This window comes from Primulina huaijiensis, chromosome 11, assembly GCF_012295235.1.
Source record: "Primulina huaijiensis isolate GDHJ02 chromosome 11, ASM1229523v2, whole genome shotgun sequence".
In the NCBI taxonomy this organism is placed as follows: Eukaryota; Viridiplantae; Streptophyta; class Magnoliopsida; order Lamiales; family Gesneriaceae; genus Primulina; species Primulina huaijiensis.
Window position 1 is genome coordinate 24402393 of NC_133316.1, and position 18448 is coordinate 24420840.

The window sequence follows — 18448 nt, forward strand, 5'->3', positions numbered from 1 at the left end:
ATATATATAAAGTTACATAACCAAAAAAATATAATTGCCCCTTTGTAATAAGAGTATAAGATATATTTTGAAATTCATTCATTGTATTTTGCTGTTAGAAAATTTTGAACTGAGGTCTTGAGAGGAACTAGTTACATCAAAGAAATTCAAAATCTTTTAAATTGTTTGAAATTACAAACACGATAATATTAAGCTTGGTAGTTATATAAATCAACTTAAGTAGATAAATTTAAAAGACTTATAAATAAATTTCAAATGACACTCTTCTCAGATATATTTGAAAAAAATTGTATAATGAATCTGAAATCTACCAGAATTGTGTTCATCCAAAAACTAAAAAAATTTGAAATCCAACATCTCAAATCCATCAGTCTATCTAAGCACGACCTTAGTATTTGGGATAAGCCGTTTGCTTCTAGGCTGGGCCTGGCTGGCCTAGTACTCTTCCACCTGATACCATCAACATCCAATCTTGTTTGACATCAAGACAAACCCATGTTTCAGCATATACATTAATTCTTTATATTTGGAAAATAAGATCAACTTGAAATAGTAATGATTTGGATGTCGTATGTTTGAAATTGTTAAGCAATGAGAAGAAGCGATCATGCATATTGATTGATCTTCACTGGAAGGAAAATATTTCCCGCTGGAGACATTTACAGAGAACAGTTGTGCTCAACCAACTGAACACAAATGACAGCAAAAAAAGACTTGCATAGTTGCTTCTTAGTCTAAAAGTGTGAGGTGTTTAAAGCTGGGTGTTTTTACTTAGCATGTATATCACCATCAGAAATGTTTATTTAATTTGTGTGTACAAAATTGGACCGATCGAATGCATTGGTCTAATCCTTTGGTATTCGTGCTACTAAATTCAAAACGTTGAAAAGCCAAACAAACGGCAGCCTGGCCGGTTTTGTTTTTTCTTGGCGTTCCCAAGTCCAACAATTAATAACTATTAATTAATTGGTTCAAACTTCAAAGTGGACTCGTTGAAAGATAATTTGTTTTAATAATAATAAAATTAAAAAACGAAGACTATATACATTGCACATGCATCAACCCTCTTTTTGGAATTAAGCATACGACACCTTTTGAAGATACAGTATACTTCCACTTTCGTCCGACAGTGTGTATAAATTGTGAATAGAAATAATCTACGATAGGGTTAAGTACTGAAGAAGCATGATGAATTCAAAGTACTTTGTCTAGCCACATGTTTTGTTAAAGGGAAATGAAATTAAGAATTTATTCAATTTTTTATATTATGCAATATACTAAAGCATGAATAAAACAATATTTTTAAAAAATTAATTTAATAGTTTCATATTCTGATGTGGAATGACAGACGTCAATGTCATGTTTATGTCACATAAGCAACACGTCAAAAAAGGACTAAAATTTCAAGATAAGCAAATATAGCGAATTAAGGCTGAAATTTGACCACCAAAATTGCAAAAAAAAAAATTAATATATTGAAAAAAATGTAATATATATGATTTTTTCTCCTTATTTTTAATTGTATTCAAAACTTCTGATTTTACTACTGCGTGAAAATGATCATGCATATATATAGTTAGCTGTGAAAAGCCCCTAGGAGAACAAAGAAATTTCGTAACACTTGTCGGCAGAAAAGTTAATAGGTGGGGACAAGATTTGTCAAAGAAAATATTAAAAACGTGGGCGGCGCATCTGTTGAAAGGAAATGTCGTGGAAATTCAGATAACGCGTTTTTAACGCGTGTTCACACGGTCAGGAGGCTCTATAAATAGAGCTCCATTCTTTCATTGTGATATCATCCCTTCTTCGAGTTTTCTCTCATCTTATAACATTCTATAATATTTGTCAGGTATTTGTTCTCCTGTATTAAGAGAGTGTGTGTTCTCTTTGCAAACACAGTGAGTGAGTTTTACACCACAAAATATTATAGTGGAAATTCTTTTCCGTGGTTTTTACCCTAATAATTTTTAGGGGTTTTCCACGTAAATCTCGGTGTCCAGTTTATTCTTTATTTTCGGGTTTTATTATCTCAAATTACCGCACGTGGGACCAACAACACTTGATGGCGGGTGAATTTGAAGACAAATTCGTTGAAAGTAAACCAAAGAGACGAAAGAAAAGCAAAATCTATTGTTCTGCGTTTGGAGCCATGCCTTGTTAAATAGTATATTGGGAAATAGAACTCCTATATATTGATCTATCTATATATGTATATATGAAGAACACAAAAATACGAGACAGACGGCATGCAATTGTACATATCGAATTTACGAGCAATGATCACAACTTTGTCGAAATAATTTTATCAAACAACTTTGATACATGAAATTAAAAGGTTTATTTAGTAATATTTAGTTGCATGCCGTGTAACGGGGAAGACATTGGAGCAGCTTCGTTTCCAGATTCTTGAAATGTGCGATTTGTAACTGAAGTTGGTGTTTCTCCATTCTTAGGGCCTTGTTCTCCTCCATGAGCACCACCATTGTTGGAGCACTATTTGTAGTTTTGTATTTCCTGTTGTCTGAACAATTATTAGGTTTCAGAAATGGTGGGAAGGCACTCGTCTCGCACTTCTTGCGTCCAATCTCCACCAGCAGATGCCTGTAACCTCTCTGGAATTTTTCATGCTGAAATTCCCACCGTTTCGAGGTTGTTTTCTTGAAACCCTACACATTATTTGCAAATCTTTATTAGGGTTAATTGTCCGTGAGCTGTCCAAATCTTTTGCAATACTTGAAATAGATGTTTTTCCTGTGCTCTTTGAGCTGGTTGAAAGATCGCTCGAGCCGGGCACGTTAACCTAATGTTTAGTGCATGAAATATTCACCCAAAATATGCAAATGATCAATGTAGCACATTAAATATTTTAACATAAAATTGTTAATAGGTGATCATTTATTATACAGTTAATCAAAACGAATAAGGAATATTGCATTTTTTTTTATCTTGTGTGTATATATATACTTTTTATTTTGATAATCTATATTATCGAGTTTCAGCCTTAGTATTATATGTTTCGATTTTTGTCAATTTTAGTAATTTTTTTAATTGAAAGTACTAATATGACACTACATCCACCATCACATCGATACAAATTCAAAATAAATGTTTTTAATCACATTTTGCTGTGAATGTTCATATTTTACACGCCAGGACACATATTATACTGAGTATTCTCTATATTTTCTTAATTACATTCCAAGGCAGTAGCGCTACTAGTTTGACTCTCAAGAAACATATATAATGTCAGATTCCTAGTCCAAGATTATGTGGATCTATACCATTGAATATTGTTAATGCTTCCCGGAGGCTAGAAATATGAAGTGTCGTAGTATAATTAATACACTACGACGATTGAAACCTTTTAACTACAAAGAACATATATGATGGCTATACAGTTGAAGAGAGAGATGACTTACGTATGTATTGAGTTGGCGAATAAAGCTGGAGAAATTGTTGTGCTTGAAATATCTAGGCAACACCACTTCAGAAAACTCAGCCGGAGACCACACAACAAATCCATCCCCCTCTGAATTCCAAGAAACTATCCTATCTCGGCCGCGGCCATGTCCTTCTTCTTCCGTCTCCAACAGATCATAAGTCTTGGAAAGAAACGGAGCGGGGCACTTGATTTTACGGGTCAATCCAGCCCGTGGAGGTGCTTGTGGAGCAACCATTTCTCTAGCGAGGGCCTCCCCAAAGACTGTCCAAAGCCTATTCTTTCTTCTTATAGCACTTACTCGGAATCTTCTAGGAAAAATCTTATATTTTGTTATTTTTAGTTGTTAATCTTATATATATATATGACTTCTTAAATATTAATCGACTAAAATGGACCACGTGTCCCAACAATATAATATAGTGCATCCCTTCGGGTGTTTGAGTTGGTGGAACAAGTAAACATTTGACCAATGATCATTAATTCAATTCCCAACACCAACACTTTATTGTACGAGAATTTCGCAGATGATGTGCCTACTGCGATTTACCTGGTTATCATGGTTTATAGGCTACTGTGTTACTTCGAGTGTTTACCCAATATACATCGAAATTAGCAGTTACGGATTACATTGTCTGAAAAAATATAACATAGTGCATGTTTAATTCATGAATATAATGATAAATTTATATTATTTTCAGTCACATGCATAGCTTGTCTTGACTTGGCCAAAAATTGAGAATTTTTGTCCAACCTCACAATATATTTTTAATTGTTTCCAATTTGAACTAATGGGAGCCGTGGCACTGTTCGAATAAGAATTGAAATTCCAATAATTTATTCAAAGTTGTAATTTTCTTGAAGGTGGAAATAAATAATTGGTCCCCCTAGAATTTGGAACATCATATGTCGTTCTTAGACCCCTAATTGTGGAATAAGGCCGTGTAAGATTTACGTCAATCAATTATGAAAACTTTAATCTTCCTATTTTTTTAATAATTACTAAAAATAATAATTTCAGATAACATCTAATTGACAGTAGCATAAGTATTATGTCCAAACATGTCGATAATTGAAATCGTGGCAATAATTCATATTGTTAAATATGAAATTGCGCGAGTACTTTCAAATTACTTATTTTAACTATTTAATTACATCGTTCTTTGATAATTTATACAAGATAATTTAAATTTTTAATACTTATCAATTGTTTAATACTTTTTTTTTCCAATATTCTCTATATTAACTTAATTAATATTCATATTACCCATTAATAGCACTTTTCAACTTGGCTTATCAATTGGAATGGATATACATAAAATAAATATGAAAGGAAGAAAATCCGAGAAGTCTTGCTCGATCAGTGGGAACTTGGAAGAGCCTAAGAATGGCGTCACTTTCAATAATTTTTATATTATGAATCAACGATGATATAAAAATTTTAAAATCTAAATAAAGATAAAAAAAATGTTTAGATTATTTTGAAAAGTGGATGAAATATAGTTGTTATAAATGAACTACAGATTTATTAAAATATATTTTATGATGTTTTTATTCGAAAAAATATTTAGAAGGTTATTGTTAGTATTTCAAAAATTATACCATGACATCAAAGTTTAGATCTTAATAATTAAATAGTTAGATATATATTATATATTATTAAACTTAAGAACTTAAAGTAATTAAAACAAAAGAATTATTGGTTAAAATGACGTCACTTGCGCTCTTCCAAGTTTTGCCGGTGTTCCACTTTTGATCAAAAAAACTCAAAAGTATCAAAAATATATTAAAGGAAATGAGTTGGTAAGCAAACTTGAATGGACTCGAATGATTGGGCCCCTCTCTCTTGAAAGATGTCAGGCTTTCTCAGTAAATTTTATTACCGCAGTTGCCAATTTAGACTGTAAAATTGCGTTAATATTAATATTTTTAATTAGTATTTTATTTGATATATACATTGTGATCAAAAAATATTACATGAAATTTCTTCTCGTAAACAAAGGATATCATTATCGTCCAACCATAGCATAGAAACCAATTATATAAGATGAGTGAACCATAGTTTAAATTTAATTCAAATTTCAATATTCTTTAAGTTAAGCTAATAGAAATCATGCTCTCCCAATATGAATCAAGGGGCTAAAACCACGGAAAACAACATCTTGAAATACAGATTGAAGCGGCACAGAATTAGAACACTCATCTTTTTTTAGCAGCCTATCGTGCTCGGCCTTGATTCGGACGTCGACGTCTCTGGGCCATTTGAACTGAAAGAGGAGGTCTCCTGTTGTTTGCCTACACGTTAAGATAAGAAAAGACCAGCGATGAACATATTTTCCAACACGGATGTCAATTTCGCTTTTAGAATATAGATGGACTTGAAGTATAGCTCTGAAAATTCGACTGATAAGATTCTCTAAAGGAATTATAAAAGCAGAGTACTGATTTCAATAGTTCAGGCAATTACACTCCCTAATTCCTAACCTAGGGGAGATTCTTCAAAGGTAACGAATTGGAGTATCCTAATATATGTAGCCTAAAAGTTAAGAGAAACGTACACCAATTTCGGTGACAAAGCTGCAAGAAGTACATTTAACTGCTGGAGCCTCGAACGGGTACATAAGCAGTACTGTGCAATTTCCACACTTAACTTGCCCAACTTCATTGGCTGCGAGGTCACATTAAGTTAGAGTGGCAATCAGCAGCTATTCCAAAGCATCAACAAAAATTACTCCAAGAAACATGAAAACAGATAAAGTGTATCACTGCATCGAGAAGCTATTGATAAACGAAAGAACTTCTAATTGAATTGTTATTTTGATGGAATGGAGGACCAAATGTTAAGATGTCAATTTTACTATAGAACTCGGAATTCAATTTTGTCAGAGACAAATGTTAACGAAGGAATCCACAAATTTCATTAGAAATCATTTAATAAAAGGTGAGGAAGACCTTCTAGGACAAAATTGACTTCAAGGCAGCCTGGACATTGAAACCCATTTTGCTCCTCGCGGATACAACAGCAATTTTCGCAAGTACCACACTGCCTTTTCTGAATCCAATAAAGTATCACATCTTGTAAGCATAAATAATAATGAAAAAAGCGCAAAGCTTCTCTAGTTACACTTGCAGCTCTATATGTTTCAAATGCCAAAAAAAATCCTGGAAGAAAATTTCAGAATACTACTTAGAATAGATTTGGACATGCAATGCGCATAAATTTACAGAAGGCATGGTTGGTGATTATCACTTTACTCCAAATCATCTAAGTATAACCAAGAAAAACTTCTACTTTTTATCTAGTTGTGTAAGCGTATAAGCAAACCACAAACTGATTGAATTAAACAACACAAAAACTCAGCACATTGCAAAACCTAGTCCACTTCCACAAAAATTTAGTCTGTCCTTGCAAGAGAGAGTGCTAGTATTGTTCGATATGAAACTGATGATTAGTTCAAGCATCCCCACCTCAAAATACAAGAGGTACAATATTTCATACAGCTGGCATTCATTGGACACTAGATGAACTATTATTTAAGATAACTAGCCCTCCTTAGACAATAGATCGACACAGTAGAGCAAAAATGATGGCTAAAAAATGAACAATTGAGAATTCATGGACATACCTGAAGAAGATGACCCCACATTTGGTGTCGATGGATGCGAAGCAGAAGGAACATATTGCTTTGGAGAAGCTGCTGGCACAGATGTGAGCCTTTTGTCCATGTTCTTTGTGTCTTCTGTACTCACAGAGTCACAGATTCTAAATATGAATAACAAAAACAATAAACTATTTAGAGGAAGGAAACAAATGTCAAGCACCTTCATTTTATCACACAGCTATCCTCTGGGAAAATGGCTTGAAAGTTACAAGCACCAATTATGAAATAATTATCAAAATTTTAAATGGATCAAGATCTCTTTAGGCATGAGGGCTGTATATATCTAGAAAACCATAAAAAAAAACTGATTACGTAGAAAACGAGAGTTCATTAAAACAATAATGTCATGGAGTTAATAGTGAAGTATCTTGTAACAGTATCAAATTTGTAAAAACGGAATTCATGACAGAACAACAGGAGGATATCAAGGAAACACATGCAAAGAAGGATGAAGAATCAATTGAAGTCTACTGCATTTTTAACACATTCATTTGTACTTATCGCAAAGTTAAGGAATTCAGAAGACATACCAGTAGGAACATATTGCTTTGGAGAAGCCGCTGGCACAGATGTGGGCCTTTTGTCCACGTCTTTTGTTTCTTCTTCACTCCCAGCTTCTAAATATGAACAACAAAAACAATAGACTGTTTGAGAGGAAGGAAAATGTCAAGCACCTTCATTTATCACAGCTACCTCTGGGAAAGTGGTTTCAAAGTTACAAGCATCAAGTATGAGATTATAATCAAAATATAAAATGGATCAATGTTTCTTTAGGCGTGAGGGCTGTATATATCTAGAAAACCATAAAAAAGAAAACTGATTAAGTAGAAAACAAGAGTTCATCTGTTGTGGAATTAATAGTGAAGTATCTAGTTAAGATATCAAATTTACAAAAAGGAATTTATGATAGAACAACAGAATATACAGGAATAAGGAACCACGTGCAAAGAAGGAAGAAGAGTCAATTGAAGTCCACTGTACTTTTAACTCATTTATTTGTACTTATCACAAAGTTAAGGAATTCAAAAGACATACCAGCAAGAGATGCTGATGGTGGCAAGCGCAGCTGCTGTAATTGAGGTGTTGGTGGCAATGATTGACCGAGAAAGGGCAAGGTTGTCAACTGTGATTCTGATCGAGGAAGTTCATCATTATTTTTTGAAGTTTTTTGTTTGCTCTCCATTTCATTGTCTAAAATACAAGTTAGTAAGTAGGTAGTGACAGCAAGTGCGAAATCTAGACTCCACTAGCAGTTCTAAATTTTCCACCATAAATGTCAATTCAAAGTCCCCCAACTCTGGAGGACTAAATAACTCAGGAAATATCTTCTATTTAGCCTGTTCAAGACTTCTTAATACTCTGGATACAGAAGATTCTAGAATTCACAATCCTCCGGTCTACCAAATGAGAAAGAGCAAGTGAGTTCCAAACCTCATTGAATTTGATTCGACCGAGATGTTCTCTAACCCTAATTAATAATCACAAGCCAATACGTTCTGATTTGGGTTAGATAATAGAAAAGTTGGTCATCACTCGTATATGACCTAACTTCTCAAAATGTCTCACAAATTTAATTGTTTTGAACAAACACTCTAAGATTTTACATAAAATCAAGGAAAATTTTGGAGTTCCGAAAACAAGAAAGAGAAAACAGGAGCTATTGGAACTCACCTCTAAAGCCTGAAAAACTTGCAAACGCCCAATTATAGAATTAAGATTTGGTACCGGATTTTACAGTAGCAGAACACAAATGGAAAAAAAGGTTGTTTGGGAGAGGAATAAATAGATTGCTAAAATACAGATGGATTTATTACGCTTGTCATCAGATTCTACAGATTCACGGAAAAAAAAAAGTAAAAATAAAAAAATGGAAAAAACAAAATTGCTTGCAGCATGGTACCAACGTTACTTCACATAGTTACCACGGCCTTTATAGATTCACAAATTAATAAAATCTCAGCTTTCAGAATATATTAAGTATAATCAGTTTTAGGCGTGGAGATTATGCTCATGAAACAGGTTTTAAGTATCCCACGACATTAGTGATTCTCGTCACATCGATCACAAATGCATAAAAACCTAAATCCATCGATGAAAAGAACTACAGCTAAACAACAACGTTGAGAAGTTGCAGGACTTACACACCAAGAGTAGAGAGGGTTAACCATTCAAAATCCTTTAACAAAAAAGGAAAATGATGGAAAGTGACCTGATGAGTTGATGGTAGTTTAGGTAATGCATTTGCCATCGAAAAAAACTCCCATCCTGGTGGTGGCCCATCATCGTCATCTTCCGCATCTTGTTGTTTGCTGTCCTCATCTGATAATAGCAATGATTCAACTCAACCATTGCAAGGAAACACACGCTGGGGGGAAAAACTTTGATTTATATGCTATAAACATCAATGAAAAATAAGACATCTCTGGTCCGTGAAATACAGCTGTGCCAACAAGACACAAGATGTGGGCCACCGAATGTTAATTTTTTTCCTTTTGATGAAGAAAATCCAACACAGTGTTTGATCATTCTCTATTCCATAAAAAGGTTTCTGATTTCTTGATTCGGAAATTAAAACAAAGACAGGTGCGGCTTGAAATCTTCTGGAGCCTTCATCACTAATGAAAACTCCGTTGAACCTAATTGTAGCACTATTGACACACTGATTAACAAGCAACGAAAGTCCTTTAATATGCTATTAAACATGATAGGTTCCTTTTTTAATTCACAGTGAAGAAAGTACTTGCACCATTTGATCAACTGATTTGATGAATAAAACATAAAAGACCATATACTCGAAAAACTCAGCTAAAGGCTCACTCAAACAAAAACTAACCTACACTCCCCCTGTAATACACTTTTTACGCACCACAAAATTTATGCAACCACGCAACTATCAATCACATATGCGTTATGTGATTTCTCGCAAGTTCCTAGAACTCAAGATGAAGTGAGAGAAGTGACGGACAACCCAACACAGCCCAAAATGTTAACAAAAAGATTCATATCTTGATTTCTAATCGAGAAAGTATCACGAGAAACCCAAATTATTGTGAAGATTGATGCGAAACGGGAAGTTTCCAGAAACGCACTCTCTTGCACATACGAAAAGCAGCCACAGCTTATGCAGTTAAATTCTGCGATTGACAATAAACCAAATAAACTGGGATATAAAAAAGCTGGGAAAAAAACGAAATAATTTCATCCAACCAGAAGAATGAAGTGCTGGAGAGGGTTTTGGAGCAGTGGAGTGAAATCCAGGCGGTGGCCTTCGTCCTCTTCTTCATCAACTTCATCTTTTTTCGCTTGGTATAGCTGTGGGGTAACGATGCACTGAAATCCAGGTGGAGGTCCATCATCATCGTCATCATCTTCTTCTTCTTCGACCCCCCTCTCTTCTAATTCTGGATTCTCTTCTTGCATGCTAATTTTGCTCTCCATACTTACCTTGTGTGAGCGTGTGTTTTTCTTGGTTAGGTGGGCGGGTTTTTAAGCAGAAATACAACGCCAGCCGATGGTCATATGGTAAGTATTCCAGTGTCATGTGTTCTCTTACAGCCATTTGCCCCAAACCACTGCCAAATGGATTTCACAACGCAGGCAAACATGAACCAGCGAGAGACTACTGCTCCGGCTATACGCAACCCTTGTTCTATCGACATAAGACAACGTTAATTTCTTGATCAAGTGCCTTTGCACGAGAGCGTCCTTTTTGCCAAATTAATATTATTTAAAAAAATTAATGATATTTAGTTGCAGATTTTATTTTATAAAACAATGCTATTAGTTTTTACTGAGTTCAATTTCCTTTTTAATTTCAATTGAAGATTGAAGAAGAGAATTCATTAATCTAATTAAGTTGACTTCCAAATAAAATTAGCCCAAAGTACGGATATATTTGAACGTTGTTTCATATAATAGTTATTAGAGGCCTCATATGCACAGTTCTTAAATCAAAACTTCATTATGATTTCCGAACTGGTATAAAACGGAAAAGGACGCTCGAACAAAAATTGGTTCGGTCATATAATACCAGATTGAAAAGTTTCTTGGATTCAAATTCTGCTCGGGAATAATTTTAAACAAGTTATGGATCATAAGTAACACAATTTTACACAGCAAAGGGGGTTCAGGTCAATAACATGTTCTCTCTTACACAACAAGATATTGCCTTCAAACTCTCAAGGAACGCCAGCATTTGACATAGCTTCTCCTTTTCACCCATCATCCTCTCCTTTCCAAACAGTTTTCAGTTAGAGTTCAGGTTTTCAATGTCACGACACCGAACGATCAACTGAAACAAGATGATGGCATCAAGCTCCTTTCTTCTTTACATCTTTCGCTTGCTTGATATCCTTTGTCAGCATTCTTGGAGCTATTGCCATAGCCATTAGCTCCTGGAAAAGCAGCTTACAGGCATATGGAATATGAACCTGCAGGGACAGAAAAATTTTGGTTCGAATTTTCATGATTTTTAAGATGGCAACAAATTAGCATATACGTAAGAGTCCAAAGATAACGTAATCATGAGCATGCAAGCACAGAGAAGAACGGAGATTGACTAGGAAATAAATACCTGAACTATATCAGTTTTGTTTTTGCATCCTCTGCACTCAAATGAATTCTTTTTTAGATTTGCAATAGCTATCAATCCACACCGCTCGCAAACATGTATTCTGTAGGCATCACTTTGGTCAAACAACCTTTCCTTCAGAAAGTGAGCAGCGCCATGTGCGATCATGCAATCTCGTTCCATTTCACCAAATCGGAGACCACCATCACGAGATCGTCCTTCAGCAGGCTGCCTTGTCAGAATTTGGACAGGGCCTCTTCCACGAGAGTGAATTTTGTCATCAACCATGTGCTTCAGCCTCTGGTAGTAAGTGGGACCTAAAAATATCATAGAGGAAAGCCTTCTTCCAGTATGCCCATTGTACATGGTCTCAAAACCACGCATCTGGTAACCACATTTATGAAGAGCTTTGCTTATGTTGTCCACTGTGACATCTGTAAATGGAGTGGCATCACCTTCCTTTCCCATGTGAGCTGCAACTTTGCCCATGATGCATTCAATAAGCTGACCAATCGTCATACGAGAGGGAATAGCGTGTGGATTGACAATGATATCGGGAGTGATGCCTTCTACAGTCCATGGCATGTCTTCCTGTGTGTAAGTCATACCCACTGTTCCCTTTTGGCCATGCCTACTGCTGAACTTGTCTCCAATTTGGGGTATTCGCACAGATCTCACTCTCACTTTGACAAATCTTAACCCATCTGCATTTGTGGTCAGCAGGACCTGATCCACAATCCCAGTTTCGCTGTGGCGTAAGCTTGTGCTATGATCACGTTTTGTGTAACGAGCAGCTTGTCCTTGAGCATCATCAGAAGATATGGGGGTTGTCTTCCCAATAATAACATCCTCACCAGAAACTCTAGTTCCTGGAGGAGCAAGTCCATCATCATCCAATTTATCATACGAACCATGACGCATGCCCATGGTGTTGGCTCTATCTGGACGGCCAAAATCCTCTTTGACCAGTGTTCCCATCTTCTTCTCTTCATCTCTATAAGAGCGGAAAAATAGGGATCGAAAAAAGCCCCGGTCGATTGATGACTGATTCATAATGACAGAATCTTCTTGGTTGTATCCAGAATAGCAGGAAATGGCAACAATGGCATTAATGCCAGCAGGTAACTGCCTAAAATGCAAATGCTCCATGGCCCGAGTGGTGACAAGAGGTTTTTGGGGATAGTAAAGCACATAAGCCAAAGTATCCTGAGATACAACGCAACAAGAGTGAATTCAATAAAAATCAACAGGAGTAACAAAATAAACAAAAATAAAATCAGAATCCATACCATCCGAAATTGGAAGTTGGTGACATAAATACCCATGGCTTGTTTGCCCATAGCTGACTGGTACGTGTTACGTGGAGACTGAGGAGAAACAAATGTCAGACTTACCAGAAAACAAATTTTGACCAAGAAAGACATATTGGTAACTTCAAGTCACCTGGTTATGATCCGGAAAGGGAATGATTGAAGCACACACACCCAGTATCAAAGATGGATGAATCTCGCAGTGGGTATAAGTATCAGAATACGCCTCACTTGGATTTAGCCTGGCAGACACAAGATCCTAAAGCGAAGTAATCAGTATGTCGGCATCTCACATGAGTAAAATATGCTATATGATGAAAATCTATCAGGCCTGTTTGTTACTCACATTAATTGTCATGGAAATCATAGTTGTTTCTTCTTCTTCAGTATCAATGTACTCTATGAATCCTTTTGCAACAAGATCATGCCAGCCACCCTCATCAGGAGATTCCTGGAAACATGTATACATGAACGAGCAGAACGCGTAAAGAATACAACAGACTTAGGGCAATCATATCAACAGGGACAAAGGGCATGAGAACCGAAAAGGTCAAATGTGACATACTCTTTGTTGCAAGGCTTGTATATCCTTTTTCCTGATAAGCAATCTTTGCTTTTCGACAATAAACAATGGGCGACTGCAGCGACCGTAATCTGTATATATCCGAAGTTCTTTCAAACGAATATCTCGAACCACACCCACCTCAGTATTAACATCAACCTGTCCACAAACATCAGGACCAAACAACATCAACAGGTTCATTGGCATCAACACATTAGTACAGGAAAATAAAAACCACCCTGGCAGATGGCTTTCTGCTTGATTTACAAGGACTGCATGCCATAAACTGGGAAAAAACATACAAAGATGGTTGAGATCTGTCACTTACACGTCTCCTCAAACGTCTTAGAGTTGACACCAACATATCAGGGTTCCGATGAATACCAACCCAACAACCATTCACAAAGATTTTTGTTGACTGAGGAATGACAATCGGAGAGATTTCCTTGAAACAAAGAATGACAAAGAGTAAGTGTACGGAAGTATAAGTACAAACATTAGCCCAGTAAGGACAGCAACAGACTTGTTATTCAGATAGGCCCTAATACTGCTCACCTCAAAGTTCTCAGTACCCCATTCCTCTAAAAATTCTAAAATTGGATACGCCGCCGAACCAACTGTTATATAGACCATCAGTGCAAGGTTCTTCACCAATCCACAAGCCTGAAGTTATAATGAAAAACAGTAGGTTTATCACATTAAGAAAATAAATAAACTAACAATGGGTGAAAATGACCGAGTAAATGCTAAACCAAAAGAGCACCCACTTGTCCTTCTGGTGTTTCTGCTGGACACATCATTCCCCATTGTGAATTGTGCAACTGCCTCGGCTTAGCCAGTTTCCCTGAAAACCCATAACAGAGAAAGCTAAATTTGAAGTACGATTAGAAGACATTATAATCATCGCTAACTATTTTTATATAAGATCCGCATCATTGGGCATCAGATTAGTTAATATTCTTTGCATGTGACAACTGAGTCAAATAGAGGTTAGTTAATTGAAACAGACCAGAAATACATACTAATCTGGAGTTGACTGCTATAACATACAAACCAATAAAACTTCAAACATGTTACCTTCACGACCGATGGGAGAGTTGAGCCTTCGCAGATGTGACAAGGTAGAGGCATAAGTCAGACGATTTAACACCTGCAATATAGCAATCCAAACAATTGCTCTCACCAAACAAATAAATACATTTAAAGTCATAACTTATTGAAAAAACATTCACTATAAAATAGAAAAAAAAAGAAAGATGACAAGCCAACCTGGGAAACTCCAGCTCTTGTACCTGCCGCATTCGCTTGTCCCCAGTTTCCAGTAGCAAGAGAGTATTTAAGGCCACTGGTAATGGTTTTGGCTTTTATTGCAAATTGCAGATTGACATCTTTCCCGTTGTCGACACACTGGCCAAGGACAGAAACAAATATATATAATTACAAAATGTGATATTCATCTATGCATATAACAGCAAGGCCTTCATCGATCAAAACCTTCTGAACGTACGACCTAACATCCCTTGTCAACTTCCTGAATAACTGCATCCACAGATAATTGCCAATGTTCAGATGAAGAAAATTTCATTTCTTATGGTCAAATAAACCCCATAAAATATCTAGCAATAACAAACCATTCGAAACAGGCCACCAAGCAAAGGACCAGCAAGATCCAGTCTCTTATTGCCATAGTGGTCTCTATCATCCTCAGCCCTCCGGCCAATTGCACACAGCAGAAGCCGGTGGATGATATACCTAGAGTAAGGGAACAACCTTAAGTATTAACATCGAATAATGTAACATGATGTCCAGACAGGAAAGTAACCTACCCAAAATAATAAGCTTTCTTTGTCTCACAATACTCCCCAACACCAACATGCGGAAGCATTTCTTTCTGAAGAATCTCCTTGGCATACCTGCCCAAGTAGCAAGAGGACTAAGATTTAGAAACAACTGAAAAGTCATCAGACAAGGAATGCGATTTTGAAAACACGTACTTAATTCTTTTCTCCCTGGTGACACCTACAGTGGCTCCTCTTTTCCCAATGTAGTCTAGAGCAACCTACATCAGTATCGGATCATTAACCGACTAGAAAATGTACGTAACAGTCAAAAGTAAAGTAGCATTGCAGCAAGTTCTCAAAATGTCATTGATTTTTGACAGGCTAGAACACTGTGCTGAAATTTATATGGAACAGGTAAGCAATGACAACTATATTTCTTTAAATGCCACAATATAACGCAATGATGCAAAAAATAGCAGGCTCAATAGTGATGCTCATCTGTCAAAACAATCAAATATCTTTTTAACAATGACTCAAAAAATTATTTTCTTACACTTTCATTGCCTCATTAAGGTTTATTTTCTAATCGGTACCTGTTGATTTTGGATCACAAATGCTTCTTCCAAGGAGGGTCGCAGCAATTCCATCATTTGAGTGTCCGAAAAATTATAGCAGATGTGCTCTAATATATCTTTGTCAGCAACAAACCCTAGTGCTCGGAACACAATAATGATAGGAATCTCTGTGCGAATGTATGGGAGGGTGGCACGTATGTACTGACCAGATGAACCCTGCAATCGCAACACACACACACATATTCATAAAACCAAGGCACTTGAAAAGGTACGGAAAGAAATCATGCATCCACAAGGGAAAAGAGAAAATTGTCATCTGCCTAGGCATGTCCATTACCCCTTTGGCACTAGTACGAGAAAGCATCCGGACAAACATTGTACTAGGTGGCCTGTTTTGGGTCTCGGCCATGGATCGGACTTCTGCGACATACGCATACTTGTTTGGTTGCCTCTTTTTAAATACATAGACATGATTGGTGCTCATCTTCTCCTGAGCAATTAACACCTTTTCACTTCCATTTATGATGAAATAACCACCCTGGTCATATGGACACTCTCCCAGTTCTGTCAAATCTTTCTCTGAATTCTGATATAGAGTACAATAACTTGACCGAAGCATAATAGGAACCTACAGAGATAAACAAGAGGAAGTGTCAGTGTCACCTTTGGAGAAAAGCCTGAAATTTTTCCCTTCTTCAACACGTGTCAAACAGCATCAATTTACCTTCCCAATGAAAACTTTAGTGAAATCCTGAGCCTCGGTAACTTCTTCACCGTCATGACCTTTCTTGATAACTCTCTTGCTAACGTCCACGTACAGTGGGGCTGAATAAGTCAAATTCCTTAACCTTGCAGCCTTAGGAAACAAAGTCGCGGTTTCTCCATCAGACTCTGTCATCATTGGTTTACTCAGGTATATTTGGCCAAAACTAATCTTATAAATAGTCTGCAAAAGTCACAAGCCGAGACAAAAAAGTTAGATCCTCTTTAGCAGATTAGTGGTTAACAGACGACATGAAAATTTTCTTTTTCAAAACAAACATGCACTAATGTTTCTCAGGCTGCACAAATTCCTCCGTGTCATCCGAAATACTACAATATCAGTCTCAGTCACTTAACTTGCAATCTATCTTGTGAAATGGCAGCTAGAAGAAAGTCCGAGCATCGATTTTGTCAGCTAACCCGTTAATGACAGATTCCATGAAACCAAAAAACAACATTCCAATTTTCTGGTAACGGTCCAACCAAGATTTTTCTATTCATATAACTCTAATCAAGCAACTCAAATCTCAGTTCTTTAAATGACTACTACTAGCAACAACACAACTTCACATGTCAAAAACCTATAAATCAAAGCAGGAGACATTATTGTTTTTCTTTTTGTATTGACGCCTTGCAATATTAAGATCGACAGATCACCAGCCAATATTACTTTCACAAACACTCTTTAAATTGGCTCTTTCACTCATAAACCCTTGGACCTTTACAGTTACAAAGACATGTCTCCTCTTTCCAATTGTCTCTTTTTACCGTAAGTTCATGAAGAAACACACAAAAGAAAAACTCAACCATCGAAATGTTCGGAGCATCACCGCAATTAACGCATAAAAAACAGTTCCCGTGCTGCAAACCCTAAAACTCCATAAATTGCTCCTATTTCTCGAAGAATGCATATCAACACTCATAAAAAAATTCCCATAAGCGAAACGACCTCCGCGAAGTCTGGCTGGTGGCCCGGGTTGTGCTGCGACTCGGGTCGGATCTCGATGTCCGCGGACTCATCAACGATTTCTTGCATAGTGTTCTGAATAAACTCGTCGAACGAATCGAGTTGCTGACGCACCAAACCCTTCTCCTCAAAATATGCACTAATGACGGCCCACGCGTCCTCCTGCGTAATGTCCTCATCATCGTCATCCTCCTCTTCGTTGTACGCCGGTTCGTAGCACTCTTCCTCCAAGTCCATGATTTCCTTCGGTTTTTCTTGTTGATTTTCTAGGGGTTCAAGTCAATTCAAGAGACTTCTATATATGCGCGGGTTTTGCCACAGCAAGTTACAGCCGAGGAGAGGAGAAGCGGATGCCCGTGAGCCGTGTTCGATAAGGGAGTCAGAAAAATGAGGATGGGTTCCCTTTTATATTCAATGGGGGTGGGGTGAGCGAAAATTGAGTGAGGCGGCTACCCCTGCACCCGTTTTTCTTTCTTTCCTTTTTTTATTATTTTCTTTTTTGGTAAGACTTTTTTTTAATTAATTTGTATTTTAAACAGATATGATCGACGAATTGTTTCGCTTCCAAATTAAAAAAGTTGAGAGAAGAGATTGGAGGAAAATTTAATGTTGATGGGTTATATGACCCAATTTAATAAATTAGTCCAACTCAAGAAAATTGGGCCTTTTAATTATTAATTAATGGGCTCCCTGAACAAAGCTATTATATTTTAGATAAGCCCACACGCGATCAAGACCACCAAGTCTCCCTAAAATTTATGGACCTTCAATCCCTCTTATTTTCAAACTAAAAATAAAAATAAAAATGTGATTAGCATAT

The 18448-nt window shown here is 36.5% G+C and overlaps 2 protein-coding genes and 1 long non-coding RNA gene across 9 annotated transcripts; all 3 read right to left on the reverse strand.

Annotated features, from left to right (window-relative positions):
* Positions 1–2074: 2074 nt before the first annotated feature.
* LOC140988815 (uncharacterized) lies at positions 2075–3720 on the reverse strand. Its single transcript, XR_012177368.1, has 2 exons — positions 3420–3720; positions 2075–2666 (listed from the first exon to the last, which is right to left on the reverse strand). It is a non-coding gene; the product is annotated as an uncharacterized lncRNA (long non-coding RNA).
* A 1729-nt stretch (positions 3721–5449) lies between these two features.
* LOC140987451 (uncharacterized) lies at positions 5450–10578 on the reverse strand. 7 transcript variants are annotated; one of them, XR_012177134.1, is made up of 8 exons: positions 10309–10578; positions 9311–9420; positions 8137–8232; positions 7632–7718; positions 7066–7179; positions 6392–6491; positions 5998–6107; positions 5453–5734 (listed from the first exon to the last, which is right to left on the reverse strand). XR_012177134.1 is itself a non-coding variant. In XM_073455961.1 (5 exons), exons 1-5 carry the CDS (start codon positions 8282–8284, stop codon positions 5657–5659), a joined length of 534 nt encoding a protein of 177 aa, XP_073312062.1. In that variant the 5' UTR covers positions 8285–9295; the 3' UTR covers positions 5450–5656. The 7 variants fall into 7 exon arrangements, 2 of the variants coding, with proteins under 2 accessions (XP_073312062.1, XP_073312061.1); XR_012177133.1 differs by having other exon boundaries at positions 7066–7202; XR_012177132.1 differs by having other exon boundaries at positions 5451–5734; positions 7632–8232.
* Positions 10579–11135: 557 nt separating this feature from the next.
* On the reverse strand, positions 11136–18055 carry LOC140987196 (DNA-directed RNA polymerase II subunit RPB2). The gene is made up of 19 exons (XM_073455607.1): positions 17611–18055; positions 16624–16845; positions 16237–16527; positions 15918–16115; positions 15538–15602; positions 15370–15456; positions 15175–15295; positions 15038–15082; positions 14813–14950; positions 14621–14693; positions 14311–14387; positions 14099–14206; positions 13872–13988; positions 13547–13702; positions 13328–13432; positions 13115–13240; positions 12961–13038; positions 11675–12877; positions 11136–11531 (listed from the first exon to the last, which is right to left on the reverse strand). Exons 1-19 carry the CDS (start codon positions 17863–17865, stop codon positions 11412–11414), a joined length of 3585 nt encoding a protein of 1194 aa, XP_073311708.1. The 5' UTR covers positions 17866–18055; the 3' UTR covers positions 11136–11411.
* Positions 18056–18448: the final 393 nt, after the last annotated feature.